The 27,269-nt window shown below is 42.6% G+C and overlaps 1 protein-coding gene across 1 annotated transcript in view; it reads right to left on the bottom strand.

Annotated features, from left to right (window-relative positions):
• Tg (thyroglobulin) overlaps positions 1-27,269 on the bottom strand; it is a 178,488-nt gene that overhangs the window by 87,872 nt on the left and 63,347 nt on the right. Inside the window, exons 28-36 of the mRNA XM_034516550.2 lie at positions 24,278-24,343; positions 23,780-23,860; positions 22,405-22,542; positions 21,194-21,370; positions 19,574-19,685; positions 16,653-16,732; positions 15,802-15,945; positions 8,979-9,044; positions 203-337 (exon numbers count right to left, since the gene is read on the bottom strand). Of these exons, the coding sequence (XP_034372441.2) occupies positions 203-337; positions 8,979-9,044; positions 15,802-15,945; positions 16,653-16,732; positions 19,574-19,685; positions 21,194-21,370; positions 22,405-22,542; positions 23,780-23,860; positions 24,278-24,343 (999 nt within the window). The remainder of the gene's footprint in view (positions 1-202; positions 338-8,978; positions 9,045-15,801; positions 15,946-16,652; positions 16,733-19,573; positions 19,686-21,193; positions 21,371-22,404; positions 22,543-23,779; positions 23,861-24,277; positions 24,344-27,269) is intronic.

The following is a 27,269-nucleotide window of genomic DNA, read 5'->3' as shown; positions in this document are numbered from 1 at the left end:
GTACTGGCTCAAGGCTGGCTAGCAGTTGCAAACTGACTGTAGAGTGCCCAGGGAAGAGCTACTCTTATATCTCCCCTCCTCTGTTAGTTGTTTCCTGTCAGGCACTCCAAAGCCAGATTGAATCTCCTGTTTGTCTTTGGTTGCTATACAGGGCTGTATTTGGCTAAGGCCCTGCTATACCCCTTCTGGGGGATTCCCTTACCCTGTAAGCAGAAGTCTTGGACCATGGAGAAGTTACTGGTGACTGCAGTGCTGATATGGGCAACATCAAAGTGTTTGATGGATGGATCTACAATCACTGAAGATAGGGCCAGGGTCTGCCAGGAGTTCAAAGCAACTGAGAGACAAAACGGGACAATCACATGTGGTTATCACCAAGTATAGAAAGAAGACTGTGGAAGACTTCTCCAAAAGTTACCTCAGTGGCTACTGTGAGATTTCCATTATGTGAAGCTATGTCTTTGTCTTTTTTTTTATTGTGTAACGCAATGCCTTTTTATCTTCTCCATTCTGTAATTACTTAAGTTTTTCTGTGGGGCAGGCTCTGAATCAAGTCTAGTGGTTTAAAGGTTGACAATTAGGCAAGGACCTGAAGTCATGTCCTTGTCTATAAATTTAGAAAAATGAAGAGGAAGTGGAGACAAGGCAACAGTGACATAGCAACACAATGCAGATCAGAACACCACAAGATAGCCATAGAGATGGAGTGCCAGACACTCCATAGACATTCCACCTATCCAACTTCATGAGCCTGTTGCTCATGACCACACTATGATAGGCTACCTAGGTCCCCCATAGAAGTGAAATTCTCATGTCCAAACTAAGTCAGTTTTTACCATTGACCTTCTGTCTAAAGCTTGGAGAAGTTAATGTATGCAGAGAGACCTGGAGTCTTTTCTGACCTCACAAAAAGTTGAACCAGCTGTTGCTGCCAGAGAGATGGGTTGGGCCATTATTTTCCTCTCAAACATAAACCTCCTTTTCTCAGGCCTGAGCTGTCCTGTCCTTTCTCCCTGTGGTGCTAACCTACACAGTATTCTGTATATAAACATGGTCAATAGCATTCTGTGTTTAAGGATCACCTCATGCAAGTGTCTATCTCACAGTCTGTTTCCTGGAAGAAACAATCATGACATATGTTTTTAAACATAAAGTAAATGAGACTCGGGGATATTAACACACTTGCCAGTGTGTGAGGACTCTTTCTTCACAGCTATGGAGCCTATGTCGGACCATGGCTGTCTTCTGATACCTCCAAGCTCTGTACATGGCATGTGATACAAGGAGCAGGAACAAGGAGTTAGCAAGCAGACAGAAAGGCTTGTGTATGGACAGACAGACTTGTTGGAGCCTGTTTCATTGGCACCAAAGCTGTGAGTAAAGGTAGGCCAGGGGAGAACAATGATGTGTCTGAGCAATGGGGTGGGGGTGCTCTGAAGAAGGACTGTACCTGTAAGTCAGTGTCCAGAAATAACATTAAAGAGGTCAGCACTGCTCTATCCTGGGGTATGGGCTGAATGCACATCCAAGGTTGCTGACTCTAGAAAAGCCCAGCTCAACAGGGACAGCACTGAAAGTTAGTAGAAAATTGTTTCCTGCTTTCCAATATATATATATAAGAACAGTAAACTGATATATATATACATATATATCTACACATATATGTAGATATATATCTACATATATGTGTAGATATATATGTAGATACATATATACACATATATGTAGATATATATGTATATATGTATATATCTACATATATATACACACATATATATGTAGACATATATGTATATATCTACATATATATAGATATACATAGATATATGTATATATCTACATATATATGTAGATATATACATATATATACACATATATATATGCTTTCAAAGATCATAGAAGTTTACTGTTTTTATACTCATGGTATGGACTTTAGGTTAGCAGAGCCTTCTGACAGTCTTGGGTGTTATACTGAATGTATGTCTACATTATCAGATTTTACCTCCCAGTACCGAAAGTGTGGCAAGGGTTAGGGGTCTAGTGCTTCTTCATAAACACGGTGTAAAGTGAATGAATTCATCAAGGAAAACAAGCCAGAAAGGGGCCAACTCAGATAAGAATGAGGCTTCTGAGGTCATGGTCCCAAGGTCACTTTCCAGAGCTCTGTTCTGAGGTGCGTGGGGGGTCTTTGCTTAGTGAGCACAGCGCTACAAGCTATAAGGAGAGCCTGTAATTTCTATCTCCAACCTGTCTTTAACACCAGTGCTGGTGGGTGAGATGGCACTAAAGTTAGCATGGTAAATAAAACCATGAGACAGCCTTACCCCAAGTGCTCACTGTTACCCCTCTGTAATACAATTCAGCAGACTGAGCACTTTAAATAGCAACAGTGGTTTCTTTCAACAGTGGTTTCTCTCAGTTTTGTGAACTTAAAGCTTGCAATCTAGGTACCAATGAGTCTTGGTTTTTGGTCCCTTTTCCTGGTTCAAGGATGGCTGCTTTCTTCTCATATCCTCAAGTGGCAGAGCATAGAACAAGCAAGCTCTCCCAATCTCTCCTGGAAAAACACTAATGCCACAAGGAGGGTTTTATTGTCCAATCCTGTCATCCCTCATGCCTTGCCTTCTAACACTATTCTTGAGACAGAGGAGTCAGGACCTGGGTCCTTCTGTGCTCAACTGTTGCCAGGCAACCTCTTCTGGGCTTTCATTTTCTTAAGCCTGCTCTTCATGCTGTTATTTTCACAGACAACTCAAATAAACATCTCTGTGATGTGGTAACTCTTCGGTGTTCTTAGATGGTGGGAAGCTGAAATTTCAGAGACAAGTGATCATGGGTTTCAGAACCACAGCAGCCAATTATGGCCCCAAGAAGGAAACCTTGTCCATACTCCATGTTTAGGCTCTGTCTCTGTAATTAAAGAGTAAATTTTATCCCCAAGTGAGAGCAAACTCTTGTGTTATGCCCCACGGTCTGAGACCAAGTTCCTGCCAATACTCCTACCTGTACTCTCCTAAGCATACAGGAAACCTCCTGAGTGAGCCTTTGTGGTTAAGAGAGGCCAGCATCTGGGGCCATAGACTTCCTGTAGTCATTCTGACAACAAGGTTTTTGAGGACACTGAGACATGCTGAAGCAGGAAGGCTGAAGATCCTGGTGGCTTTTTAATCTACTATCAGCCAGGATCTCATAACACCATTGCACCATCACTTATTCAAGAACATAAGAGGTAAATAATACATCATTTTCCAAGTCTATTATGTTAACCAATCAGGTGGTGTCGCTAGCTTGGGAGGAACCTAATCTCCAAATGCAGGAGTCAAGGTCTACCCTAGGTGATCTTCCTTCCAGGTAATGAGGATGTGGCAGCCATTTGGGGATTGATAGGTGGGGATTGAATAGTAGATGATGCCTGTTGATTCCTCTACATTTATTTATAATTATGACGCCAGAGCCATTTGTGACGAAACAGACACTCCCACAATGTGTGTGTGTATGTGTGTGTATATGTATGTGTGTGTATGTGTGTGTGTATAATATATATATGGTGAGTGTGTTTGTGTGTGTGTGTGTATAATATATATGGTGAGTGTGTGTGTGTATGTGTAAAGTTAAATACTGTGCATCAACCCCTGCTGTGGTAGGTACCTCTTCTTTGTCAAGTATCTCTTGCTGAATGATGGATGTATTCTCACACAACTTAAACCAAGGCTATCTAATTTCCCATTTTACCATCTGTTTTTAGCAGTGCTTGTATAGTATTTTGATTCCTAAAAAACATTCTTAGTTATTTATTCTGAATTAAATTAGAACACTCCCTGTCAAATTTCAGGAGTATGTCTTCGGTGATCATGGGTAATGATCATAAAATTCTATATTCATTTCCTAGTTTGAATGTTATGAAAATTAATATATGATACTGTTAAAAAATGTGATTTTCCTTCTATTTTTAAAGTGGCCACTGTTGGCATAAAGGAAAGATGTCCTTATGTTCCTTTCTATCTCAGCACAAGCCAGAAGATAGTGAAGCCAAGTGATCACAGGTTGAAACAGTGAGCTGGAATCAATTCTTCCTTTCAAAGGATGGTTTTCTCAGCTACTTTTGTCCCAGTGATAGCTTACCAGCCCAAGCCTCCTTTTATTCTGCATAGACAATACATTATAGCAACGTTCTAGCTGGGGAAAATAGGCTAGTGATCTCCAGATGAGGCCTTTCTTTCCCTTATCTTTTTTTTTATCAGCTCCTATGTCCAATCTACCTTCTAGCCTGTCTGGGAAATGTCCCTCACAGACTCGAGGTAAGCCTCCTTACTGCCAGTCTTGGCTATCTGTGGTCATTCTTACACTGTGACCTTTGACTGCTACAAAATATGAATCTAACTACAGCATTACACACCAGATATCCTCCATGAAGCAGAAGGCTTTGGTTGGTGAGGAGGATCCCCTGACATTTGCAGCTGCATGAGTCTTTCCCAAGCCTACGCTCTGGGTCTAGGCATCTATACATGCCTGCTCTACACAAGTCACAGGAACAGGAATAAAAGAAAACCTAACAGAATTTCCTTAACTTAAACTAATCCTTCTCACAGTAGGAGGGACTGAGGTCTGGGAAGAAAAAAACATGGGACATCTAAAGGTTATAGAGGTTCCAATCCAGGTCACAGGGTAGAGCTTGGTTGTACTCTTTGGCCTCATTGTGATCTGGATCCTTGTCCATGAGCTGGTGACAAACAGCCTAGTCCTTACCATAGCCCAGTAGCCTCAGCTTGACAGTAACACTATCCAAACTCAGGATTCAAGTGTGCCACTGCCACACCATGAAGACAGATTTCCCCGAAGCTGAACAGAATTTAGGCAGAAAATATTTGCATCTAGAATATTCCACAGCAATATATCCCTCTAAAAAACATAGAACCCTTGAAGAGATGAACAGAGCAGAAAGCATGGACTAGCATAAAGGACAGAGCAAGCTGGGTGTCCCTGGGCTGCTCCACTTGTGTCACTTGGCCCTGGCACTTACATGCCTTTCTCAAGTTTCCTTTGACTATTCCTTAACATATATATTGATGGATCATGTAACATTAGGACACATGTGTATAATGTGGAGGAAGGAGGTTTGGGATAGCTACTGTGCTATCTAGTAAGCTTCAAATTGCTAAGAATAAAAATTTCTTCTTGTCATTGTGGTCATCATCTTCATCATCATCATTCTCAGTACTATTATTTATTGAGAAAGGTTCTCACTATGTAGTCTAGACTGACCTAGAAATTCTTGATCTTTCTTCCTCAGCCACCCCTCCCCCCCCCCAGATGCTTGGATTACATGCATGTGTACCATGCCTGGCATAACAGAATAAATTTCAAATGTTCTCCTCAAAAGCTGTTATAAGAGAATGCAGTCATGAATATGCTAATTGGGTTGATTTATTCATTCCTCATGTCTTTTCTTTCTAATGTTGACTATGCTTTTAAAAAGCTAGACTAGAATACATTTGAAGATGTTCCTTATGTGCAGACAGAACCATTTTAAACTATTCTAGTTTCCTCATTTCAGGTCAACTCCAGGAAAAATGTTAGCTCACAGAGCTAGGAGCATTTTCAAGTATTAGAATTCTTCCAAATGGAGGTCCTAGCATTGCAGTGCTGTGTCAAGACAGCAAAGGGAGGCTTGCCCTGGCCAGCCTCAAGATCTGAGCTGGCTTTTGTTCTAACATTTACCCTGTCACACAATGGCAGTAGCTACTGCTCAGTGTCTTATTGGTTTTTATATGTGACCTTATGTCAATGGGAACCATGTCACAAGTATACTATGTGGTTTTTCCCCACTTAATATCATTTGTGAAAAATCCGATGTTCCTCTAAAAAGAAAGAGGGGAAGAAGGCACCTTCTTATGGTGTGGCCACTGAGAGGTACACCTGAAACCACAGAGATCTCCTTTAGTGTGTCTCTATGGAAAAAATGTCTACCATTTGTTGGAGGTGCTCCTGGTGTGAGGATGATCCCTTACCACTGATAACAGAAGAAACTTCCCAGCCATTCCCACTTCCCTTAATTCCTCAGATACTCAGTTTTGAATACTAAGCACCCAACTGTCAGTCTTCCTGCAGGCATACCCCACTCTTCTCGGTTTCTATGGTCTCTGCCCCTTCAAACTGACATCATACACTTTTTGTAAGGATTTATTTTTTCACTGGAAAGCCACCATCTTAACTCATGATGACTTTACTTGGGGTCTGGCTTTCAGGTAAGCCTCATTTTAATCAGAGGTGGTCCATGATTGAAATGCCAACAAAGAACAGAAACAAATAAACACAACTGAGACAGGAAGATAAGAGATAAGACCTCTGCAGGGATCTATACCCAAGAGTTAACCTCTGTTAACCTGCTCTCGAAATGCAATCAAAGTAAATCTCTTCTATCTCCTGGACAAGCCAGATGGTATGGACTCATAGCTCAGCAATTAACCAATTAGATCCCCAGTTTCCTCATTTGAAAATGAACCATGTTATTATCTATTTTCCTGGTGATGATCAAATGATTTGTAAATGCTTGATACTTGTTTTCCACCCAGAAGAGAAAATACACAAGGATGAGACTCTCAAGTGTGTATGCTACACACACACACACACACACACACACACACACACACACTTGTCTGAATCAGACAATGGTAAGCTAAAACACTGAAGGTAGAATCAAACCCTGTTTCTGATCCACATTGACGTACTAACCCCAAACTCTGCATGTCGATGGGGGACTCTCAGTCCAGATGGCTTTTGAATCTATCTCATTGAAGGCATATTTAAAACTACTGTGACATCAACTCTACTTGGAAACATCTTCTCAGAGCTGTGGACTACATGGAGGGAGACACTCAGTACTGTATTACTTTCATTGTTTTCTCCTGTGGGTGTGTTAAGTCTCAGCAACACAAACAGGACAAGCATTATACTCCTTGCTATGGTTTCATTTGTACATTTGCAGCTATATTTGACATGTATATACCCAAGCACTGTTTTTCTAAAAATTTGCTATTTTTGATATGATGATATTTAAGAATGATGAGCACGTAATATGAAAAAAAACCACTTTAATTCACAGCCAAAAGCTAGGAACAAGTATTTGAAGGCAATTAGGTAGCGTGAGCCAAGTCTTAAAATATCGCTTTTGTCTGGTGTAAAATTCCTCTTTGGAGAATCAGCTCTGTAAACAGTTTGGCCTTCAGAAGGAGCTCTGAGTGCTTATTCATCCCAGCGTTTTTATGATGATGAAGATTCATAAAAACCAAATATGCCAAACCAGAGAGACATTAGCAGACTTGGCAAAAATAGGACAACCACCACTGTCAACACAATAGTATCTTCAACTATTTAACCATTTAACCGTGACTGTCACGAAAGCTGGCACATGAGAGCAAAGAGTAAGCAGATGACCACACAGAGACCTGCACGATGATGTGTGCTTTAGAAAGCTCAGCAGCAGTGTGGTAATATACACACACCACAATGTTTATCCAACGGGGATTTGTAACATTATGGTAGAGAAAATAGCAGTATGTCTGGACACACAGAGAAGCATAAAACTGGAATATGCCAGCCAGTGTGTCGGCTAGCTCTTGCTTGGCAGGGGGTGGGAGGGGGCTGGGCTGGGGTGGTTCTAAAATCGACTGAGTAGCAATGGGATCTGTCTGCAACTTAGAGACAAAGACAAGTGTAACAAGAATTCAAAGTGGTGGCCTCCAGCATGGGAAAGGCAAGTAAAACAGAGGTGACTCTGTGTGTGTGTGTGTGTGTGTGTGTGTGTGTGTGTGTGTTTGTGTGTTCGTGAGTGCATGCGTGCCTACACTACACCACAAATCTTTGGAACACTTTGACTGTCCCAATAATGTTTATATACTGTTGTGACACAATTCAGAATAAATTTTGGTTTAGTTATGAATCTTCAGTGAGGATTTGGGTGCTATCAGTTCGAGGTTACACCTTTATAACCTATGACATACCAATAATAACACCTGCCTCATAGTACTTCAGGGAACTGGCACCTGGTAAAGTGTGTATCAGACACCCAACACAGAATCCTAAGGAAAAAAAATCTATATATACCTGTTGTGTGATTTTTCAGCTAGCTGTTTTGTCTGTGGGAAGCAGGCTGATGACATAGGCTGACATGTTTCCATTTCAGCCATAGCCTTGGTGTCAAATAACCCCTTCCTAGCTCCTCAGATAGGGACATAATGATAGGTATCTCAAACTTCTCAGGCATTATATCGTAGAACAGGGATTAAGGTATGTGTCCTCTTAGCTGAGTGGCATCCGGGACCTATTATGTGCTTCTCATTTTTTGACAGGGAGAAATGGAAAAAGGACAGTGCAGAAGGCTTACTCCATATTAGCCAGATTATTTCACCTCACCCTAGAGCATGGAGGATCCCCATCCCTCACAGTCCTGCTTTCCCTGCTACCCGCAGCCACTTGAAGCATGTTGCAGCAGAACATAAGAAGGGTCTGATTCTGTTTTGGTTGAATTCCTGGGTGTGAAACCATAGCTTCAGTATCTTGTGTACCCTCTGAACAGTAGCTGCAAGCTATAACTGGCTTGCCTCAATAAATAAACAACTGCTTTTTGACTTTGATACCACAACACCACTTTCTTGGCCTTGCCTGGGATTGTATGAGTCTACAAAATATCTGGAAAAGTTATGCATAATTAAGATAGGACAAGGAAAACAGCAGGCTTAAAAGCCATCCGATCCTGTGAGCTGTTATGTGTGTACTCCTGTCATTTATATCTATGGAAAGGGCACATTGCTGGTGTCTAGCAAACCTGCAAGTGTGTTTCATCTACAAAATCTAGAATTTATGAATGTAACAGTGGCATGCCTTAAAAGCTAAGTCATTATACAAAGGAAAAGGAAAAAATAGGAAATGGAGAGAGGTGGTAACTCTCCCAAGAACAATGAGGTAGACAGTGAACTTACCTTTCTCCTCAGCAAGGGATTGCAAGGCAGTAGATGGGCAGAAGCTGGGAGTGTCACTCCACACATCTGGAAAGAAGAAAAAGCAGTTTTTAGCTACAGATACAACAGCAGAGGTGCATGGCAGTGGTGGAAATCACAGGTCTGTGTGAGTCAGCATGAGCCAGGGGTGGTGCTTGTGATGACTTCTTCTCTTATAACCCTGGACCAGGAAGGCTCTGTCCAAAATCATGCTTCAGATACTACCACACAGGGTAAAGAGGTTTCAGTTCATGTCAATATTGCCTGACAGCTTCCATCTAGGAGTGGCATGCATTGTTCACTCATGTCAGCCACACACCACAAAAGCCTGCTGTCATAACCTCTGAAGCTGCCTCAGTTTCCACATCTGTACTACGAAGATAGCACTACCTATTACCAAGGTCACTGGGACTACATGAGGCAGGCAACCTAATACATAATATGTGCTACAGAAACATGGCACAAAAGATCAATAAATGGCAATGATAAATTGCAAGTTACATGAGTTGGGGGGCGGAATAACTGGACTTTGGGGAAAGACACACTTGGCTTTGAAGATGATATATCATGAGGAAGAAGTGCACAGGGAGTGGTCATCTAGTTTTGATGCCTGGCCTTGGTATTTGTATAGTGAAGATGATGTAAGAACCTGGTGAGGAGCTGCTCACCCTGTAGATGACACAGAAATGCTCTATCCTCATCCCTCCTCTCCCTTCACTGAATACATCCAAGTCTTTATAGCCCCTTATTCTTCCTCCTTCCAATGAATTAAAGAGGACCAAGCCCAGAACTCCTTTCTCTCATAGGTTCTGATACTGCAGCTTAGGAAATATAGCCAGCAGTCAAAAAAACTCAGGCATTATCCACTCAGAGGGTCACCCCCTCATAAAGGCACACGCATGTCACCATCTCTTGTCCCTCAGGTCAGAGTATGTTTCTATGCTGGTTGCAAAAGTCCATCATGGCTCCCCCATATTTCTATCTCCTATCTTGTTCCCTTTGGTCTGGTGTGCAAAACACCAAGCTATGAGTTGAATGCTCCCTCCAAAACTCTTGTGGGAGTTCATTTACCTCTATGACTATCTATAGGTGGGACTTTTGATGGTGGTCAGGGATGTGGGCTCCCACCTTCATGAATAGATAAATGGTGTGGTGTAGATGAGAGGTTGGGGAGGTATGCATGGCTTCTGGATCTGATCCTGGGAGCAATCCTGTTTTAAAAGCTGCTGTCTCTACTGTGTTGATTTTCTTCTCACCTTGTTAAGGAACTAGGTGAGAAGAAAATCCTTACCATGCATTGCCTCTATCCTGTTACAGTTTGAGAAGGCCTTCTCCAGATGCCAGCATGTTACCATTAATTGGCCTTCCTACTTCCAAAACCGTGAGAGATATCTCCTTATAAGTCACCCTGTTCTGTGGTAACTAGTAAGAGCCCCGGCCTCTCAAGGTTCCAGACCTTCAGTCACACCCTCGTCTCTCTCCCTTTGTTCCACTCTCCTGGAGGCACCACTTGTTATTATTTATAGACATCAAATGCCAAACATTCGCTGACATTAAAGTTGCCTCAAGGAGGGGCCAGAGATCAGCCTGAGACTTGATATTTCTGAGACTTGATATATCAGAGGTTGATATAGGTTTTCCTATACCAACCTCTGAGCTGAGAATACACACACCGTCATACTGAAAACATCACAAAGAATGACCACAATTGATAACAACAACCCCCATACCCCTTTGTACCAGGTCTGTATCTGGGACTCCAGTCTCAGCCTGTTTTGTTGTCCCTTCCCAGAAGAAGCTCAGAATAGGGAACCCAAAAGTAGAGCCATTAGGGAACAGTCTGTTCATCTGCTGTGGGTGTTTATCCAAATGTGTACTTCTTGTTATCTGGGTACACTGTCCTAGAAATCTATGCTGAAATCTACAGAGAGCTCTGTTTGTATTGTGTGTGGTTCTACCGAAAAGCTAGAAACAACTGAAGCCTATGGACTGAGGACAGACAGGCAACTAAGACAAAGCTCCCAGCACCCACTTGTAGATACTGCTTCCTAGATCTGCCTCCAGTACTAATCCAGTGGCATGAAACAAGCCATGGTCTGTTTGAGTATTGACCTCAGGGAATACAACAAGCATTTATGAAACTGGCATGTAGTAAGATTTGAGCATCAGGACTTCATCCTATTTCCTGGTACAGAGCTCCTCAGCTGCTGAAAGCTCCACAGCTGGTGAGCACACGGCCAGGAGAGGCAAGGGATCCTCTACCCCACTTTCCACATTGTCTTCCACACAGCTATTAGATTGTAAAGATTTGGTTTTTGTTTGCTTGCCTTGGTAGAGATGGAACCCAAGACTTACATATGCCAGAGAAGCACTCTACTTCTGAGCCACACCCTAGCCCAGTCCCAGTTGAATCTGCCCTAGTAAACTATGAATAGTAGCTAATGGTCTTTCTGTATTCCCTGAGTTATTATGGCAAACTATTGGACAATAGGGGGAGAAATGGAAATTTTTAACTTACAGTCAGTTGCCTGGAAAAACAGGAGGCCCTGAGCTTATAGTTAGCAAGTAGTGGAGAAGCTTGTAAGATTGTACCCTTTGCACAGGTTCTGAGTTCTGACTTAAGCTTCAGGTATTTTGCAAGAGAACTGAAAGAATCAGTATACACCCAGCTTATGTCTAGAGACTTGGGATCTTGGTTGCAGATGGGACTACACATTTTGTGTCAGAAGTTCTAGAGGAAAAAAAAAGCTCCAATCTCATCTTATCTGGGTGTAAGAAATAGAATAAGCCTTACCTCATTAGCTTGTGAGTAGATAGAAGGCACCATGGTGAGGGAATGCTGGCTGCTGGCCAACGGTAGGAACACATGGTGCCTGGTAAGTGTGAGCATGTTGGTATGATGGGAGGGAGGATGGGGGATAGAGCTCTGTAAATGTGGCACCATCTGTGTGGGTCCCAAGGATAACTAGGAGAGACTGTCATTCCCTTCCTAATGTCTCTGTCTCTTTTGTGTCTGTAACTTCAACGGGTTTTGAGGAACCTTACCTAGAAGAAGAAAGGACCCAGAGCTGTGACTGTTATTTTAAAAAGACACATTTGACTTAGTGAACAAAGCCAAATGTAGCCCCACTGAAGCCTATGTGGTGCACATATGAATGGGGTGGAGGGGGCAATCTTCTTTAAGATGCAGGGGTTATCAGGGTCTGTTTCTACCCATTCAGGAAGTGCTAGGCTTATGATATATGGACCTGAGTAACCGCAGGGTCCTGCACTCATACACACCTGGTCTTCTGGACACCAAGAATGTTTCTTTTCTGGGTCCTGCTCCTGGGGAAGTCTACAGACAACTCATTTTCATTCATAATGTTGCCCCAGACTTCTACCTTTCTGTGCTAAGAAACACCAGAAATTGCATGAACTTGAGGAAAGTAGTATCCACAAGCCCATTACTACAGGATCTGTGGGGACCTGTTTTGATGCTTCTGTGATCCTGGTACTTTTTTCCTGGACATGGGAGGACTCAGCTTTGTTTCAGCCTCTGTGGGGACAGTGAGAGTAAACAAGTCAGGATGTAATGGCTGGCATGCAGCCCTCTTTGCTGAAGCCATGAGGTGTGAAGATCATATGTTTCTCACGTATTTACTTTCTGCTCCTCTGTCATCTACTCTTTATCTCAGACTCACTTTTCCCTCAAGTCTCTTTGGCATAATTCCTGTAAAAGAGCAGTTCTTCCTTCCCTTTTACAGTCTTCTACCTCTTCATCCAAAGGATGAACACCTGTGGCATTGCTGTGATTTAATTCTCTGGTCAGAAAATGCATGGGGGAAAGGAAAAGAATTGTCCCCACTAGGAGTACCCTGATACCATGTGCATGCACAGAATGGTGTCTGCAGACAGCCAGTGTTTAAGAAGGGCCACTTTTCTTTGTGACTGTAGCAGGTCTGAACTCCTACAGCTTCTCCCTATCAGAGTTCCTCAGTGAAAGTATGTCTCTTGTGCAAGAACTGGCTAAGGGAAGGCAGTTAGGAGCAGGCCCACCCTTCAAAGCTGAGACTCAGTGTTGCCTGTGTGTAGGCCACCTTCTCTAGCCTGTACAGAGTCTTCTCTGCTATGATATATGATTAGTTGATACAAAAACAAAGACCATGGCTTCTCTTTCTGTTTTGACCATACTTTCGGCAATCAGACTTTCTGTAGGCAGTGTACACATGCTCACTCTGGCCTCTCTAGGATATGCCTTTGAAAACCAGCAACATTCTGTTCTCCCATTGCTCAGTGACCAGCACAGAACACCAGAGCAGATACCCAGTAAAGTTTTGAAGGCTCCAGCCTAAAGGTGGGAATCCTAGCAACAAGAGTTTACCTCCTCAACATCTGTTGATCCCTTTAAGACAGAGAGTTCCTGGAGGTCAGGAAACCAGGATCATTCTCACTCTGCCATGTGACATAGCCACTTAAGAGGTCAAATTAACTGGGTCCCAGGTCTGTCAACCATTTGCTATGTACCCTTGAGCCTCCCTGCCTCTCTCCTTTCCCCTCTGACAGGAGAATGAGGATTTAATGAGATAGTGTTTCCAAAGTGCTGAGCTCTAGTATGAAAGCTCATGAACAGAGGCCAGGCTGTTACACCACAGGGTTCTCGACGTGGCAGTATTTGCTGTTGAGTGACAGCCTTGATAAGACTTTTTGTTGTCTGCCATGTGGCTTCTGATCAGGACTCCTGAGTCCCTATCCTGAACCACAGAATATGTGTTGGAAGACCCTGGCACTCCAGGCTGTCAGATGAAAAGGACCAGAGCAGCTGGAACCTGTTGGAACCAGGAGTACCTTGGGTTCTTATCCTTGCCAGCCTGTCAAGATGTTGAAACAGCTTGGCCTGACTTCCATCACATTCTGAACAAATGAATTACTGCTTAAGCTTCTTCTGTCCAACTCTTTCGTAGTCAAATTAAAATGGAAAGTGGACTTTTCCAGATGCTGGTGGGGTGAAAAGGTAAGAGGACAGACAAGGAGGGCATAGCTCTGAAGCAGCTTAAGGCTTCCAGCTGTCTATGAGGGTTATATAGGACTACTGTATTAAGCAAGCATGCTCCTATCCTCCCTGGTCCTCAAGGTAATGCCTAGAGATGTCTCTGTATGGAAATATAAGTCCACAGAGGCAATTTCATTATACAACTCCCCGCTTTTTTACCTAAAAATATTCAAGGTGTTGAAAGAAAAGAAAACTCCAACAGAGCAACCTCTCAAATCATGACAAATCAAGTGATTAGCAGGAAGATGTCTTCTAGCCTAGAAATAATCTTGTCCATATTAACTGCCACAAAACTAAAGAACACATAGATACATAAGCAAGGCTAAGGCAAGCACTGCACTAGAAAACAAACTGTACCCTTTAGTTACAACATGACTTGGGCAAGAAAGACCACACCAGGAGCAGCTGTTCTATCATGTTAACTCTTTTCAGCTGATGAATCAGTTGCTTGTAAGTTATTCCACTGAGCTCCCATAATGCGAAATGCAAAGGCTCATGTAGATCTAGCATGTTTCTGATACACAGCAGGCACAGGAAGAATGTCCATTTTCTCTCATTACCCAAACTAGGTAGGGAAATGGTGGTTTTACAGTATGAAGACTATGGAGACTGAAGTTCCACTTCTCGAAGTCTTCAGTTACAGCAACTATTACATAACCCTAGTTTCTAGGGAAGTGTCAAGAACAGCCAGTACTGTACAGATTCACTCAAAAATGGAATTAAGAAAGAAGTGTCATATGTGTCAGGTTGGGGACACTGATCTTCTGTTCACCTTCTCTGTTACTTCCTGAGACAATAATTTCATCTCTGAGACATCTTCATGAGTGTGCTCCTGAGACACAATCTGATGGCTAGTCTCTTCTAGTTTCTGTGCAGTTGTCTACACCGTAGACACCCAGAACCTAGGTGGATGGGATAAGTGAACCTCAGTCACTTGTCCTACTGACAGAAGCTAAGGAGTGGTATGCGTCTTAGCCTGTCCTATGGAGGAAGGATGCTAACATCAAATGTGACTATAACTTTATCTGAGGACATACAGAAATATCTACTCTTTTCTTCATTGATTTCAGATTGTTCTCCTAAAACAGACCTGGAAATGAGTCTTAGATGATGCAGCCACTTGCCTTCATGACCTACACAAGCTGTCCTTCCTGAAATGCTAACTTACATGCCTAAAAATGTAGGCAGGCTGCCCCCTTCCTTCCCTGGCACTGCCATATAGTTCATCATCCTTACAGAGGATAAAAACTAACACGTGAGGAGACCAAGGGATCATAGCAGAGTGAACACTGTTGACTTTGTTGCTTGTCCAGCCACAGTACCTAAGGGAGTTAAGCCTCCTTTCTCCTAGTACCTCTGTATTTTCTGAGCCCTCCACTCATGCTACCCCTTTCTCCCTCCAGCAGTAGGGCTATTCATAGACTATGCTGGGCAACCTGACCCTGAATGTAAGGCTTCTATAAGATACCATGAGCAGCTCCTCTAAAGCAACCACAAGTGGCAAACTAAAGAAGTTGACTATATACCCTAGCTAACTATACCTGTGAACCTGGTCTTGATTCATCTTTCCTGAGACCTAATTATAATCTTTCCTTTAAGTAAATGAGCAGTCTCCGAGGCATTTCTTTTCTTCTTAAATTATATAGAATCCATTTCTGTCATTAGTATCCAGTGAATTCTGAGTAATCTTTTTCCTGATCCTAAGACATCATCCTAATGCAGGCTTCGGATACGGTCAACAGCAGACACATCTGCCAAGAGCAGGTAACTCACCAGGCTTCTGGTACCACCCAAAGGGATAGGTGTGGACTTCAGTGTCCTCAGAGCCACAGTCCAAAATGCGCCAGGTTGCTCCATTCTCCTCACTGCACGTTTGAATCCCCAGGCTGTTCAGAGTTAAGCAGGTCACCTCTCCTCCTGCAGGAGAACACAGGAGTCCAGGAAGGTGTAACAGTGGGAAATATGAACTGAGCGAGGATATTGAAAGCCATTGCTCAACAGATGCTAGGACTTCTGTACTGTATTCAAGGTGGGGACTCAGCCATCCCAACAAATCCAGACCAACTATTTATAAGCTATAGCCTATGAGTCCAGGAAAGGAAGTAGCTGCCCCTAACAGAATACCTGTTAATCATGCATAGAAGAGGTGATCTGGATTTGTGAGTATCATTTCACTGGGTCTGGTTTATAGATGAGGATTCTATCTAAGGCCTGGTTAGATAATAAGTGACTTGTCGAGAATCACATTATCAGTTAGTGACTGGGTGAGTGTTCAATATAGATTATGTGATTTATCTAAAGTTCAGCCAATCATGCTGCCTGGACACCTCTGAAAGTACAGTAGAAGACATATAAATGAAGTATGAAAACAAGAAGGGGCAGCCCTGGGATCAGATAGATCTGTATATGAGGTGGGTAGATCATAGACCAGAACAGCTACAATGCAAACTTTATGGTGATGAGCCACTTGCCTCTCCTAGCCCCCATTTCATTTCTGTGCATGAGGTTAACTTATCCTCCTTGCCATGAGGAGAGGCTAAGGACAATATAGGATTATAAACATGAGTGTTTCTAGATTGATGTATATGCCTGGGGTCAGGGGCTGCCTCCTTCATTAGTCTTACCTTGCAGCTGGGAGACATTTAGAAAACCAAAGCCAGTGCAGCATGGGTCCCTGTCACAGAGCCGCTCACACTCAAAGAACCTGCAGTGAGAAGAGAAGACATATGTGAAGCTTCCTGTGGGCACCCGAATCCTGATGTGCAGAATGAATGGAATCACTAGAACTTAGAGGATTAGATTTCTTTGTAAGCACTTAAAGTGTGGGTGCTTTGGCCAACACTCTCATTCTATCTCCCTGCAGACAAATTTCTACTCTTCTCAGGAACATTATCTTCAGGTTCTGCATTAGTTTACTCACTCAGTCAGTCCCTCTCCAGGATCATCCTTGTTCATCCATCTAGTGGAGTTGTAAGACCTTGCCTGCAGCTTCGTGGCAGAAGGGCTCTAGCGCCTCAAGCCAATGCTCTGGAACCCAGCTCTGAATATTCCTTTGCCTTGATCCTATGTCTTGATCTGACCAATCACTCCTGACTCCTGAGAGTCCTTAACCTCTTGGTCCTTTCTGGTATCATGATCCTGACTCATTTGTGATCTTCTTTCCTAAATCCAAGTCATATCCCAGTGTTGAACCTTGTGTCTGCTTGGTAGTTTTCCAGTGCATCTCTGCCGAGAAGATGTTAAGTCATCTCCTGGGCTTTACTGCCCTAGATTCCTGCCTAGTTATTTACCTGCCTATACCTATTGCTTCCTCCTCCGTTTTAAAGCCCACTGTTAATCTCCAGCCTGGACTATTGGTTTTTGTAGCATATCATAAGTTCTGACCCACCAGTTCCTGTCCCAGTACCTAAGAAGAAATTGAGCATCCTTGGAGTTACTCCAGTTGTGTGGTGACAGCCACTAGGCAAGAATTGCCCCTCTCCATCTACAGACAAATTACTGTCCAGAAAAGGACACACATGCAGAATAGTCAACTGATTATATCTGCCTAGACGGAGTAATCAGCCCTTAATAATCCTGCATCACTAAGGTCTGTCAGATGACTCTGGGCCAGAAGGCTGAAGATTTGATGCTCCAACATTCAGTAGTATAGGGGCTTTTCAGGTGTTCAGCGGTCTCTATAAATTGGCTAAGTTTTAGAAGCTATGTTTAGTGCTTCCCATAACTTCAGTTAACTCAGTCATTCTGGATTTCTGACGGGGTTGAAGAACTATAGTCTCATAGCCAACCCTGGCTATTTACTTTGAGAGAAAAGATCTGAGTAGATGGTTTTCAGCTGACATTCATTCTAAAGCCAAAAAAAAAAAAAAAAAAAAAAAAAAAAAGCCAGGATCAAAAGTAAGTGTTTTAGTTAGAAGAGATGACAGAGGTTCTGGTTAGTCAACAGAATGATGGACTGGGTATTAGGACTATCTTGTACCTCACTGGTACAATTAGGAATAAGTATGCTCTAATTGTATTTTGAGAGAAAAGTTTTACTTTAACAGGAAGAGTGATATGTAGGAGGAGCTAAGTGGGAAGGAGTACTGAGAGGAAGAGGTGGAGTAAGGAGAGAAGATGAAGAAGAGGAGAAGCTAGGTGATGAGAGAGAGAAAGAGAGAGGGGGCATGGAGGCAGATGTTCACATGTCTCCACCAGTCTAAGATAGTTTTTATATCTAGGTTGGGTATTGGGTTACGCTTCTGATTGAGCATTACCAAACTTATAAATCCTTTGATTAACATTTTAAAAAATTGTATAAAAGCAAAAAGGAAAGGAGGGGCATGGGACAGGGGTTTTCTAGGGAGGGGAAATGGGAAAAGGGGATGGCATCTGAAATGTAAATAAAAAAATCAGCATGGTGACACCCAACAAAACATATCTGGTTTCTATACCCTCATCCCGGTATGGTGACATCTAGCTTCTATCCCCTCCCTTATTTTTTTTTTATACTTTTCTCTTTTTTTCCTTTTTTATTGGATATTATATTTACATTTCAAGTTTTATCCCCTTACCCCATTCCCCCACCACGCAGAAACCACTTATCCCATCCCCCTCCTCCTGCTTCTATGCCCCCCACTCCCACCTCCCCACCCTCGAATCCCCCCCACTCAGTGTTCAGCCTTCATGGGACCAAAGATCTCCTCTCCCACCTATGCCCAACAAGGCCATCCTCCCCTACATATACAGCTTGAGTCATGGGTCCCTCCCTATGTGCTCCTAAGCTGGTGGTTTAGACCCTGCTATCCCCTCCCTTAAAAAGATGATGTCCATCTGGATCTCAAGACAAAGCTGCTTGTGCCATCTTTTGCGTTCCATTCTCAGAAATATCACTTAGTTGCCAGCAACATGATGCAATTCCAAAACTCAACAGCACTTCACATATTAACAATTCATGGATCAGTGACTACTAAAATACCAAAGACTCACTAGGGATTTTCCCTAAAATCTTGATTCATGAATCTCCTCCCAGGTCCTCAAATTTGGGAGGTCCAGGGAAGGTTCGGGAATGCAGATAGGCAAATACATCCTTGGGAATTCTGAAAAGTGAGATGGATGAAAGTGTGCTGAGAGAACCTCATCCTCAGTTGTAACAACTAGCAAAACACCAATAAAGAAATAGCAGCTTCTGGTAAACAATAGATTGTAGAGGTGAGAAATAAGCCTTCCTAGAAGCTAAGGCTCTGATAAAAATTTCACTTGCTCTCCAGACACTAAACTCAACACTGAAAGACTCCAAAGGAAGAAGTTTATGAAAATCTTGATCACATTTATCAACTGACAGGACTGCTCAGGATATCTGCTTCCTCAGCAGACTGCAGGCTAGCACAGAATGTAGGATTTAATGTCATCTGCCTTCATCGAGGATTTCTGGTCTGTCAATCTATATCCTTAGCTTTGGGTTGTATTGTTGTTATGTTGCTGTCTCTAAAGGCTGAGACACCACCTTTTTGTGGAACCCTAGGAGTCTTAATAATAAGCTTAGAGAAAGCACTTGGCCACTTACCCATTGGAAATGAGTTTTCCAGACATGGGGATTTTGTCTCTGATGGAAATCCCTGTGAGTTTCTGGAATGGCAGGCGAGTGTAAAAGTTCTTCACTCTATCATTCAGCACAACTGCACAGAGGAAAAACAAATTAAAAACTACTATACTTTTGAAAGTATAGGGTAATGGGTAGTAGAACCCAAACTGAACTTCTAGGAAGATGGCTGATTAAACTCATCTATTTGTTCCCCAAATCTTACTAGACTAAGACTCAGGAGATTCCATTTGGTTGGTTGATTTTTGAGATCGGCTGTGGTATAGCCTAAGGTAGCCGTGAATTCAATATTTAGCCAAGGATGTCTTTGATCTTTTGATCTCCCTGCCTCTATCTCCTGAGTGGTAGAGTTACAGATATGAACCACTATTAGGTGCTTGGAATGGAACCAAGGCCTTCATGGTGGTAACTCTTTAAAAGGCTCTAGCCCATGGGGAAATGAGAGTCAGATAGCAATGGAACATACAATCTCAGGAGTCTTTGGAGTCTTAGAAGGCAGCTTCTGCTCCTCTGTGTGAAGCAATCATGATTGGACTTGCCTCTGCTCACCTGCATCTCCAGGGGAAAGGGTAGACTAAGTGCCCTTTCCACAGGGCAAAAATGGAAGATTTATTCTGAATCTCTTCCAAGATGCAGAAGAGACAGTCTCTTAGCAGCCCTGGATAGTAGTCACACAAACCCCACAAAGAATTTAAGAGCATGGTCTAGGATTCCCAGAGAGCCAATACTCTTCTACCTTGCTAGCGAGTGTACCCAGACCAAGCACTATGAGACTTCTCTGGCAAAGGGCCTAGGAGTATTGATATGAGCAATCCCACCAAAAGTGACTGAACCAGAGTATACATAAGAGAAACCCATAGTCAAGAAGCTCTCAGAAAACAGTTAGAGCTGCTCCACAGCCTGTGGCCTCTGACATTTGAGGAGAAACTGAGGGCCTCCAAACATGAGGAGCCGTGGAAAAGAAGATGGAAGAAGAAGCTGCTGGGAGAACAGGGTGAGAAAAATGGCATCACCATCATGATAACAAAATGACATAATCGCTGCCCTTGAAGAGAGAAAGCAACTGTAACGGTGTAAAAGTCACTGTTTCTGAGATCTCTGTACACACAGTTGCACGAAATTCTGGTGCAAGTGAGGTGAGACCCCAGAGCATAGCAGACCACTCTAAAGTGTCACCTGATGTCCTTTTTAATGGCTTCACATCTCTTAAGGACTATGGATAATCTTACTGTTATCTATCTATCTATCTATCATCTATTTGTACAACTATCTATCTCTATATATTTATTAATATATAAATAAATAACATAAATATATGTGTATATTAGTTTTCGAGATTATAATATAATTATACTATATTCCTCTTTCCTTTCCCTCATCCAATTAGTCCCATGTATTCCTCTTTGCTGTCTTTAAAACATTCATAGTCACATTTTATTTGTGTGTGTGTGTGTGTGTGTGTGTGTGTGTGTGTGTGTGTGTAGAGCATTATTTTTAAAGGAAAAAGAAGTGAATTGTACCATTTATGACCCGATAGAGTGATGGCCCATCAACTGCCCAGATTATAAATAACACAGTACTAACCTTTCCTCTGGAAGAGGGCCATTGGTGGGTGGGGCAGAATCTGACTGCAGTTCTTGGCATTAGATTCCATGACATTGTCACAGACCTGAGCTTCTGGGTATAGGAAGCAGGTGAAATACAAAGGTGAACTTTCTGTTATGTCTGCAAGTTGACAGAAAACTGATTCCTGGGCACACCCTAAAGGCAAGAGGACAGTTGGTGTTTAGTCCATGAAAGGCCTTAAGTAGGATGAATCATCTGGGGACTCTTTCAAGGCAATGACCTACTGCATTAGTTTACTTTTCTACTGCTGAGATAAACACCATAACTACACATGACCTAGGGAGGACAAGCTTTATTCTACCTACAGTTTATTGTCTATCAAGAAGGGATTCAAGGCAGGAACCTACAGGCAAGAACTGATGCAGTCTATGAATGAATGCTGCTTACTGGCTTACTCTTTATACCTATTCTGCCTGTCTTCCTATACAACCCAGGGCCACCAGCCCAGGAGTGGCATTGCTCACAGTGGGATAGAAAAATGTCTCATAGAACCAATATAATAGAAGAATTTTCTTAAACTAGCTGACCCTAGCTTGTGTCAACTTGGCAAAAATATCAAATACACCCATGATATCCATGAAAGCCTAAACAAAAACACTTAGAATCTATGAAGTGGGGAAACAGATAATATTGTTGCTTTGAGTATAAGCAGAGCCAAAGTGAGATAAGAAGTCAGACATAAACCCAGCAACACAGGAGACAACATGGTGAAAGCTCCACGTCTCTATTTATGGCTTGTCAGAGGCACTAACAGTTAGCAGACCAGAGACTATGGATTTGTGCATGAGCACTCTGTTCTCTACCTATGCCAGTCTTGCCAAAGATACCTATGAGCTTCTTTAAGAAAAAGGCATGGCTGATTCTGGTTTGGTTCTTATCCACTCAGTCAAATGTAAGTCCTAGGACATAATGCATATTCTACATTGGATGGATGGATGGATGGATGGATGGATGGATGGATGGATGGATGAATAGATGGATGGAAGATAGGTTCTGGCTGCTAAGCAGAAACTACCTTCAATGTGACCATCCTGAAATCTGGGCTCACGCCTCACTTTTATGCTAAGAATGTACTGACCCTTAAGTTATACCAATGAATTTAAACTTCTCTAGTTTTCAGGTGCTGTTGAAACATGGTCTGAAGAGAGTTGCATTCTAAGGATACTCACGAGAGAGGCACCACAGGTTTGCCTGCTCTGCTGAAAATAGGTGTGTGAAGAGCCAGTACTGCTGGCTGGGCAGTGAGTGGCTTGTGTTGACAATGACCTGGGAAATGTTCACAGGGGAGAAAAGTTCTGTTGCCACATCTGCAAAAGAAGAAGCAAGTGAGTGTTACACCTATCTAGTAAGCATGGAACAGAAAGAAGTCGACTTGGGGACAGAGCACAGATAGAGACAAAAGCATTCTTACATGACCTGAGGCCAGAGCAGGGCTAGAAATGACAGGGTATCAATCTGGTCAGGCAAAGGAGTTCAGAAAATCTTAAAAACCCTATTGTAAACCCAGAATTTTGATTTGGACAAAGGCTGAGTCCTCTGGTCCTCCTTTCTACCTAAGGCAGAAAATCCCTCTAATATTTCAGCCCATTTCTGGGTGGCCTCAGATATCAGTTCTGCCAACCAAAGTGACACATCACCAGATTCTTCTGTTTGGAACTTTCAGCCAGCCATACTCCTGTTAGCTAAGTCATGTCAGAATCCAGGGTCAGAGGCTAATGCACAGTGGGAAGGTTGCTGTACAGCAAGGTGGGCAATAAAAGTAAACTGATTTCCCTCTTACTCTCTTGAACCCTTTTGATGACTTCGACTATGTTATTGCACAGAGGACAGCCCTCACTACATGCAGGCATCCAATCCTAGATTTGCCAGCAGTTAGGAGCCAAATACACTCATTTCTTTTAAATTAGCTAGTCTGTAATTTTGTTATAGCAGCACTGGGTGGGCTATGATACTCCCCTTCTGTCATCAGACTTCCCTTCTATCCCTCTGTACCTCTCTCTTTCTCCCATTCTCCCTGGTTCTTAATGCCACCTATAGAAAAAAAAAAAACAGCTTTAGGTTCTAGAAGTGAGGTATTCTCATACCTTCCCTATGCTCAACCTTAATCCCTGCCCTGATTAACTCCTCCTTTGCCTGCCATGACTCCCTGCAGACTGCTCATTTTGGCACAGTTGATATTTTCTAACACATAGTAACACTTCTCTAGGTGCTACAGGGTTGACATGAGTGGAGTCCTGGACACATGCTCAGTTAAGTTCTGCTCTTTAAGGACCCAGTTTCTCCTGCTATGGTTACTGTGTTTGTTTCTGTTTCAGCAGCAGTGGGAATTGGCAATGAAGTCACTTTACATTCTGTTCTGACTGCCCACTGCAGTAATCTGTGTTTATGAGGGGATAATTAGACTGGAGGCATAATTAGATACATTGTGAGGTTCCAAGGTTTCAAGAATGATAATAAGAGGCTCATCCATTGATTAGACCTTGGGTACCACCATCTTGTCTCTGTAGCCCGGACTCAGCTGTATAAACACTTCCCAGTCAATACCTGCTCCTTCTGGAGAGTCTGACCTCGGCACCATTCCCCTTTCACATCCCATAGACTCAGGCCGAGACCCCATGTCAGAATCTAGGAAGAAGATAAGATCACTGGTAATAGTGAGGCAGCCAAATAACAACATTCATGACTCACAACCAGCAACTAAATTCAAGGCAGGGATAGATCAAGCCACCCAGATGAGCAGGCTTGGCCCTGTACCAAACACTGGGCAATCTCTCAGGGCTATAACTAGACTGCCTGTGACACTGTAACTATTAAAATTTAGTCTTTTAAAAACGCTCATAAATGTTGGTGTTCACATGGCATTTCTTTAGACTATGCGTCTCCTCTAACGAGCCGTAAGAGCCTTCTGCACCATAAAAGTCATGCCCACAAAACATAAGTCTGTATCCCCTCCACAGAGCAGAGTACCTTGTGGAAATAAACTGGGGCTAAACTCAAGAAGTCACACTTCTGTCACCCTTGCTTCCCCACCTTGGAGCTCACCTTTCCAGAGGTAGACCTGCTGGAAGCTGTTAAAGCCGTCTTGAGTTCCCTCCAAGAGTGTCAGACCTGCAGAAGATTGTCATTTGGTGAGACTGTTCGTGCTTGTTCTCACTGGTCACCAACATTTACAATTGTCTCATAATCCCCTTAAGATCCTCCTGACTTGAGAACTCTGCTTTCCATACAGAATCTCTCAAAGCCTCATGGAGTACCACTCCAACACTTGGGTGCAAAACCAGCGTTGGCCAGACTTCAGCGATCTTGCTCAAAAACAGAACAGAATAATATGGGAAGGGTCCCAAGCCTATGACACTGGAGGATAACCAAAACAGTTAAGAACAACAACAATGATCTGTATCACAAGAACTTCAAGTCTCTGAAGAAAAAAAATTGAAGAAGATTTTAGAAGATGGAAAGATCTCCCATGCTCATGGATTGGCAGGATTAATATAGTAAAAATGGCCATCTTGCCAAAAGCAATCTACAAATTCAATGCAATCTCCATCAAAATTCCAACTCAATTCTTCATAGAGATAGAAAGAGAAATTTGCAAATTCATTTGGAATAACAGAAAACCCAGGATAGCAAAAACTATTCTCAACAATAAAAGAACTTCTGGGGGAATCACCATTCCTGACCTCAAGCTGTACTACAGAGCAATAGTGATAAAAACTGCATAGAATTGGTACAGAGACAGGCAGTAAGATCAATGAAATAGAATTGAAGATCCAGAAATGAGCCCACACACCTATGGTCACTTGATCTTTGACAAAGGAGCTAAAACCATCCAGTGAAAAAAAGACAGCATTTTCAAAAAATGGTGCTGGTTCAACTGGAGGTCAGCATGTAGAAGAATGCAAATTGATCCATTCTTATCTCCTTGTACAAAGCTCAACTCCAAGTGGATAAAGGACCTTCACATAAAACCAGATACACTGAAGAGAAGGTTGGGAAGAATGTCGAATAACTGGGCACAGGGGAAAAGTTCCTGAACAGAACACCAACGTCTTATGCTCTAAGATCAAGAATTGACAAATGAGACCTCATAAAATTGTAAAGCTTCTGTAAGGCAAAGGATACTGTCAATAGGACAAAACGGCAACCAACCAACAGGTTGGGAAAAGACCTTTACCAATCCTACATCTGATAGAGGGCTAATATCGAATATATACCAAAAACTCAAGAAATTAGACTCCAGGCAATTAAATAGACCTATTAAAATGGGGTACAGAGCTAAACAAAGAATTCTCAACTGAGGAAACTCAAATGACCAAAAAGCACCTGAAGAAATGTTCAACATCCTTAGTCATCAGGGAAATGCAAATCAAAACAACCCTGAGATTCCACCTCACACCAGTCAGAATGGTTAAGATCAAAAACTCAGGTGATAGCATATGCTGGTGAGGATGTGGAGAAAGAGGAACACTCCTCCATTGTTGGTGGGATTGCAAGCTGGTATAACCACTCTGGAAATCAGTCTGGCAGTTCCTCAGAAAATTAGACATAGCATTACCTGAGGACCCAGCTTTTCCACTCCTGGACATATACCCACAAGATGCTCCAACATATATCAAGGATATATGCTCCACTATGTTCATAGCAGCCTTATTTATAATAGCCAGAAACTGGAAAGAACTCAGATGTCTTTCAACAGAGGAATGGATACAGAAAATGTGGTACATTAACACAATGGAGTACTACTCAGCTATTAAAAACAATAAATTTATGAAATTCTTAGGCAAATGGATGGAACTAGAAAATATGATCCTGAGTGAGGTAATCCAATCACAAAAGAACACACATGGTATATATTCATGGACAAGTGGATATTAGCTCAAAAGTTTCTAATACCCAAGATACAACTCACAGACCACATGAAGCTCATGTGTGGGCAAAGCAAAGTGTGGGCGCTTCGGTCCTTCTTAGAAGGAGTAACAAAATACCTATGAGAGCAAATACAGAGACAAAGTGTAGGGCAGAAACTGAAGGAGGGGCTGTCCTGAAACTGCTCCACCTGGGTATCCATCCCATGTGCAGTCACCAAAGATAGACGCTGATGTGGATGTCAGAAAGTACATGCTGACAGGAGCCTGTATAGAGGTCTTAGAGCCTTAGAGGTCTGCCATAGTCTGACATATCCAGAGGCAGATGCTCACAATTAACCATTGAACTGATCATGGGGTTCCCAATGAAGCAGTTAAAGAGAAGACTGAAGAAGCTGAAAGGGTTTGCAGCCCCATGAGGAGAGCAACAATACCAACCAAGCAGAGTTCCCAGGGTCTAAACCACCAGCCTGGGAGCACATAGGGAGGGACCCATGACTCCAGCTGTATATGTAGGTGAGGATCGCCTTGTTGGGCATAGGTGGGAAAGGAGGTCCTTGGTCCCATGAAGGCTGGATGCCCCAGTATGGGGGAATTTGAGGGCAGGGAGGTGGGAGTGGGTGGGTGAATGGGGACACATCATCATAAAAGCAGAAGAAAGGAGGGATAGGGTAGGAGGTTTCTTGGTGGGGAGGGAATGGGGAAAGGAGATAACATCTGAAATGTAAATAAAATATCCAATAAAAAAGACAAAATGAAAAAGAAGAAAAAAACAACAACAATGACAAAAACAACAAAACTTTTGGGTAGTCCCATTTTGAGAGTATTTCCTGACATTACACACTGCTGGGATTCTGATATCCTTAATGAAGCTGGGGTCAAGAGGATGTAAGTAAGATCACATGCCACCAAGTTTGATGCCCTAAATTTGATCCCCAGATCCCACATGTTAGGAGAAAATTGACTTAGTCAAGTTGTCCCCTGACTTCATATGCTTATGGTGGCATGGGTGCTCAGGCCACACACACACACACACACACACACACACACACACACACACACACACAAACACCAAATATATAAATCATGAAATGTAAAAACTGACTGGAGCTTCCAACTGAATGCTAGCAACACTTTACAATGTTACCTTCAGATCCTTCACATCTGAT

Source organism: Arvicanthis niloticus, chromosome 13 (genome assembly GCF_011762505.2).
Source record: "Arvicanthis niloticus isolate mArvNil1 chromosome 13, mArvNil1.pat.X, whole genome shotgun sequence".
NCBI lineage: Eukaryota > Metazoa > Chordata > Mammalia > Rodentia > Muridae > Arvicanthis > Arvicanthis niloticus.
The sequence above is the reverse complement of the archived record's forward strand: the minus strand, read 5'-3'. Positions and strand labels throughout refer to the sequence as shown.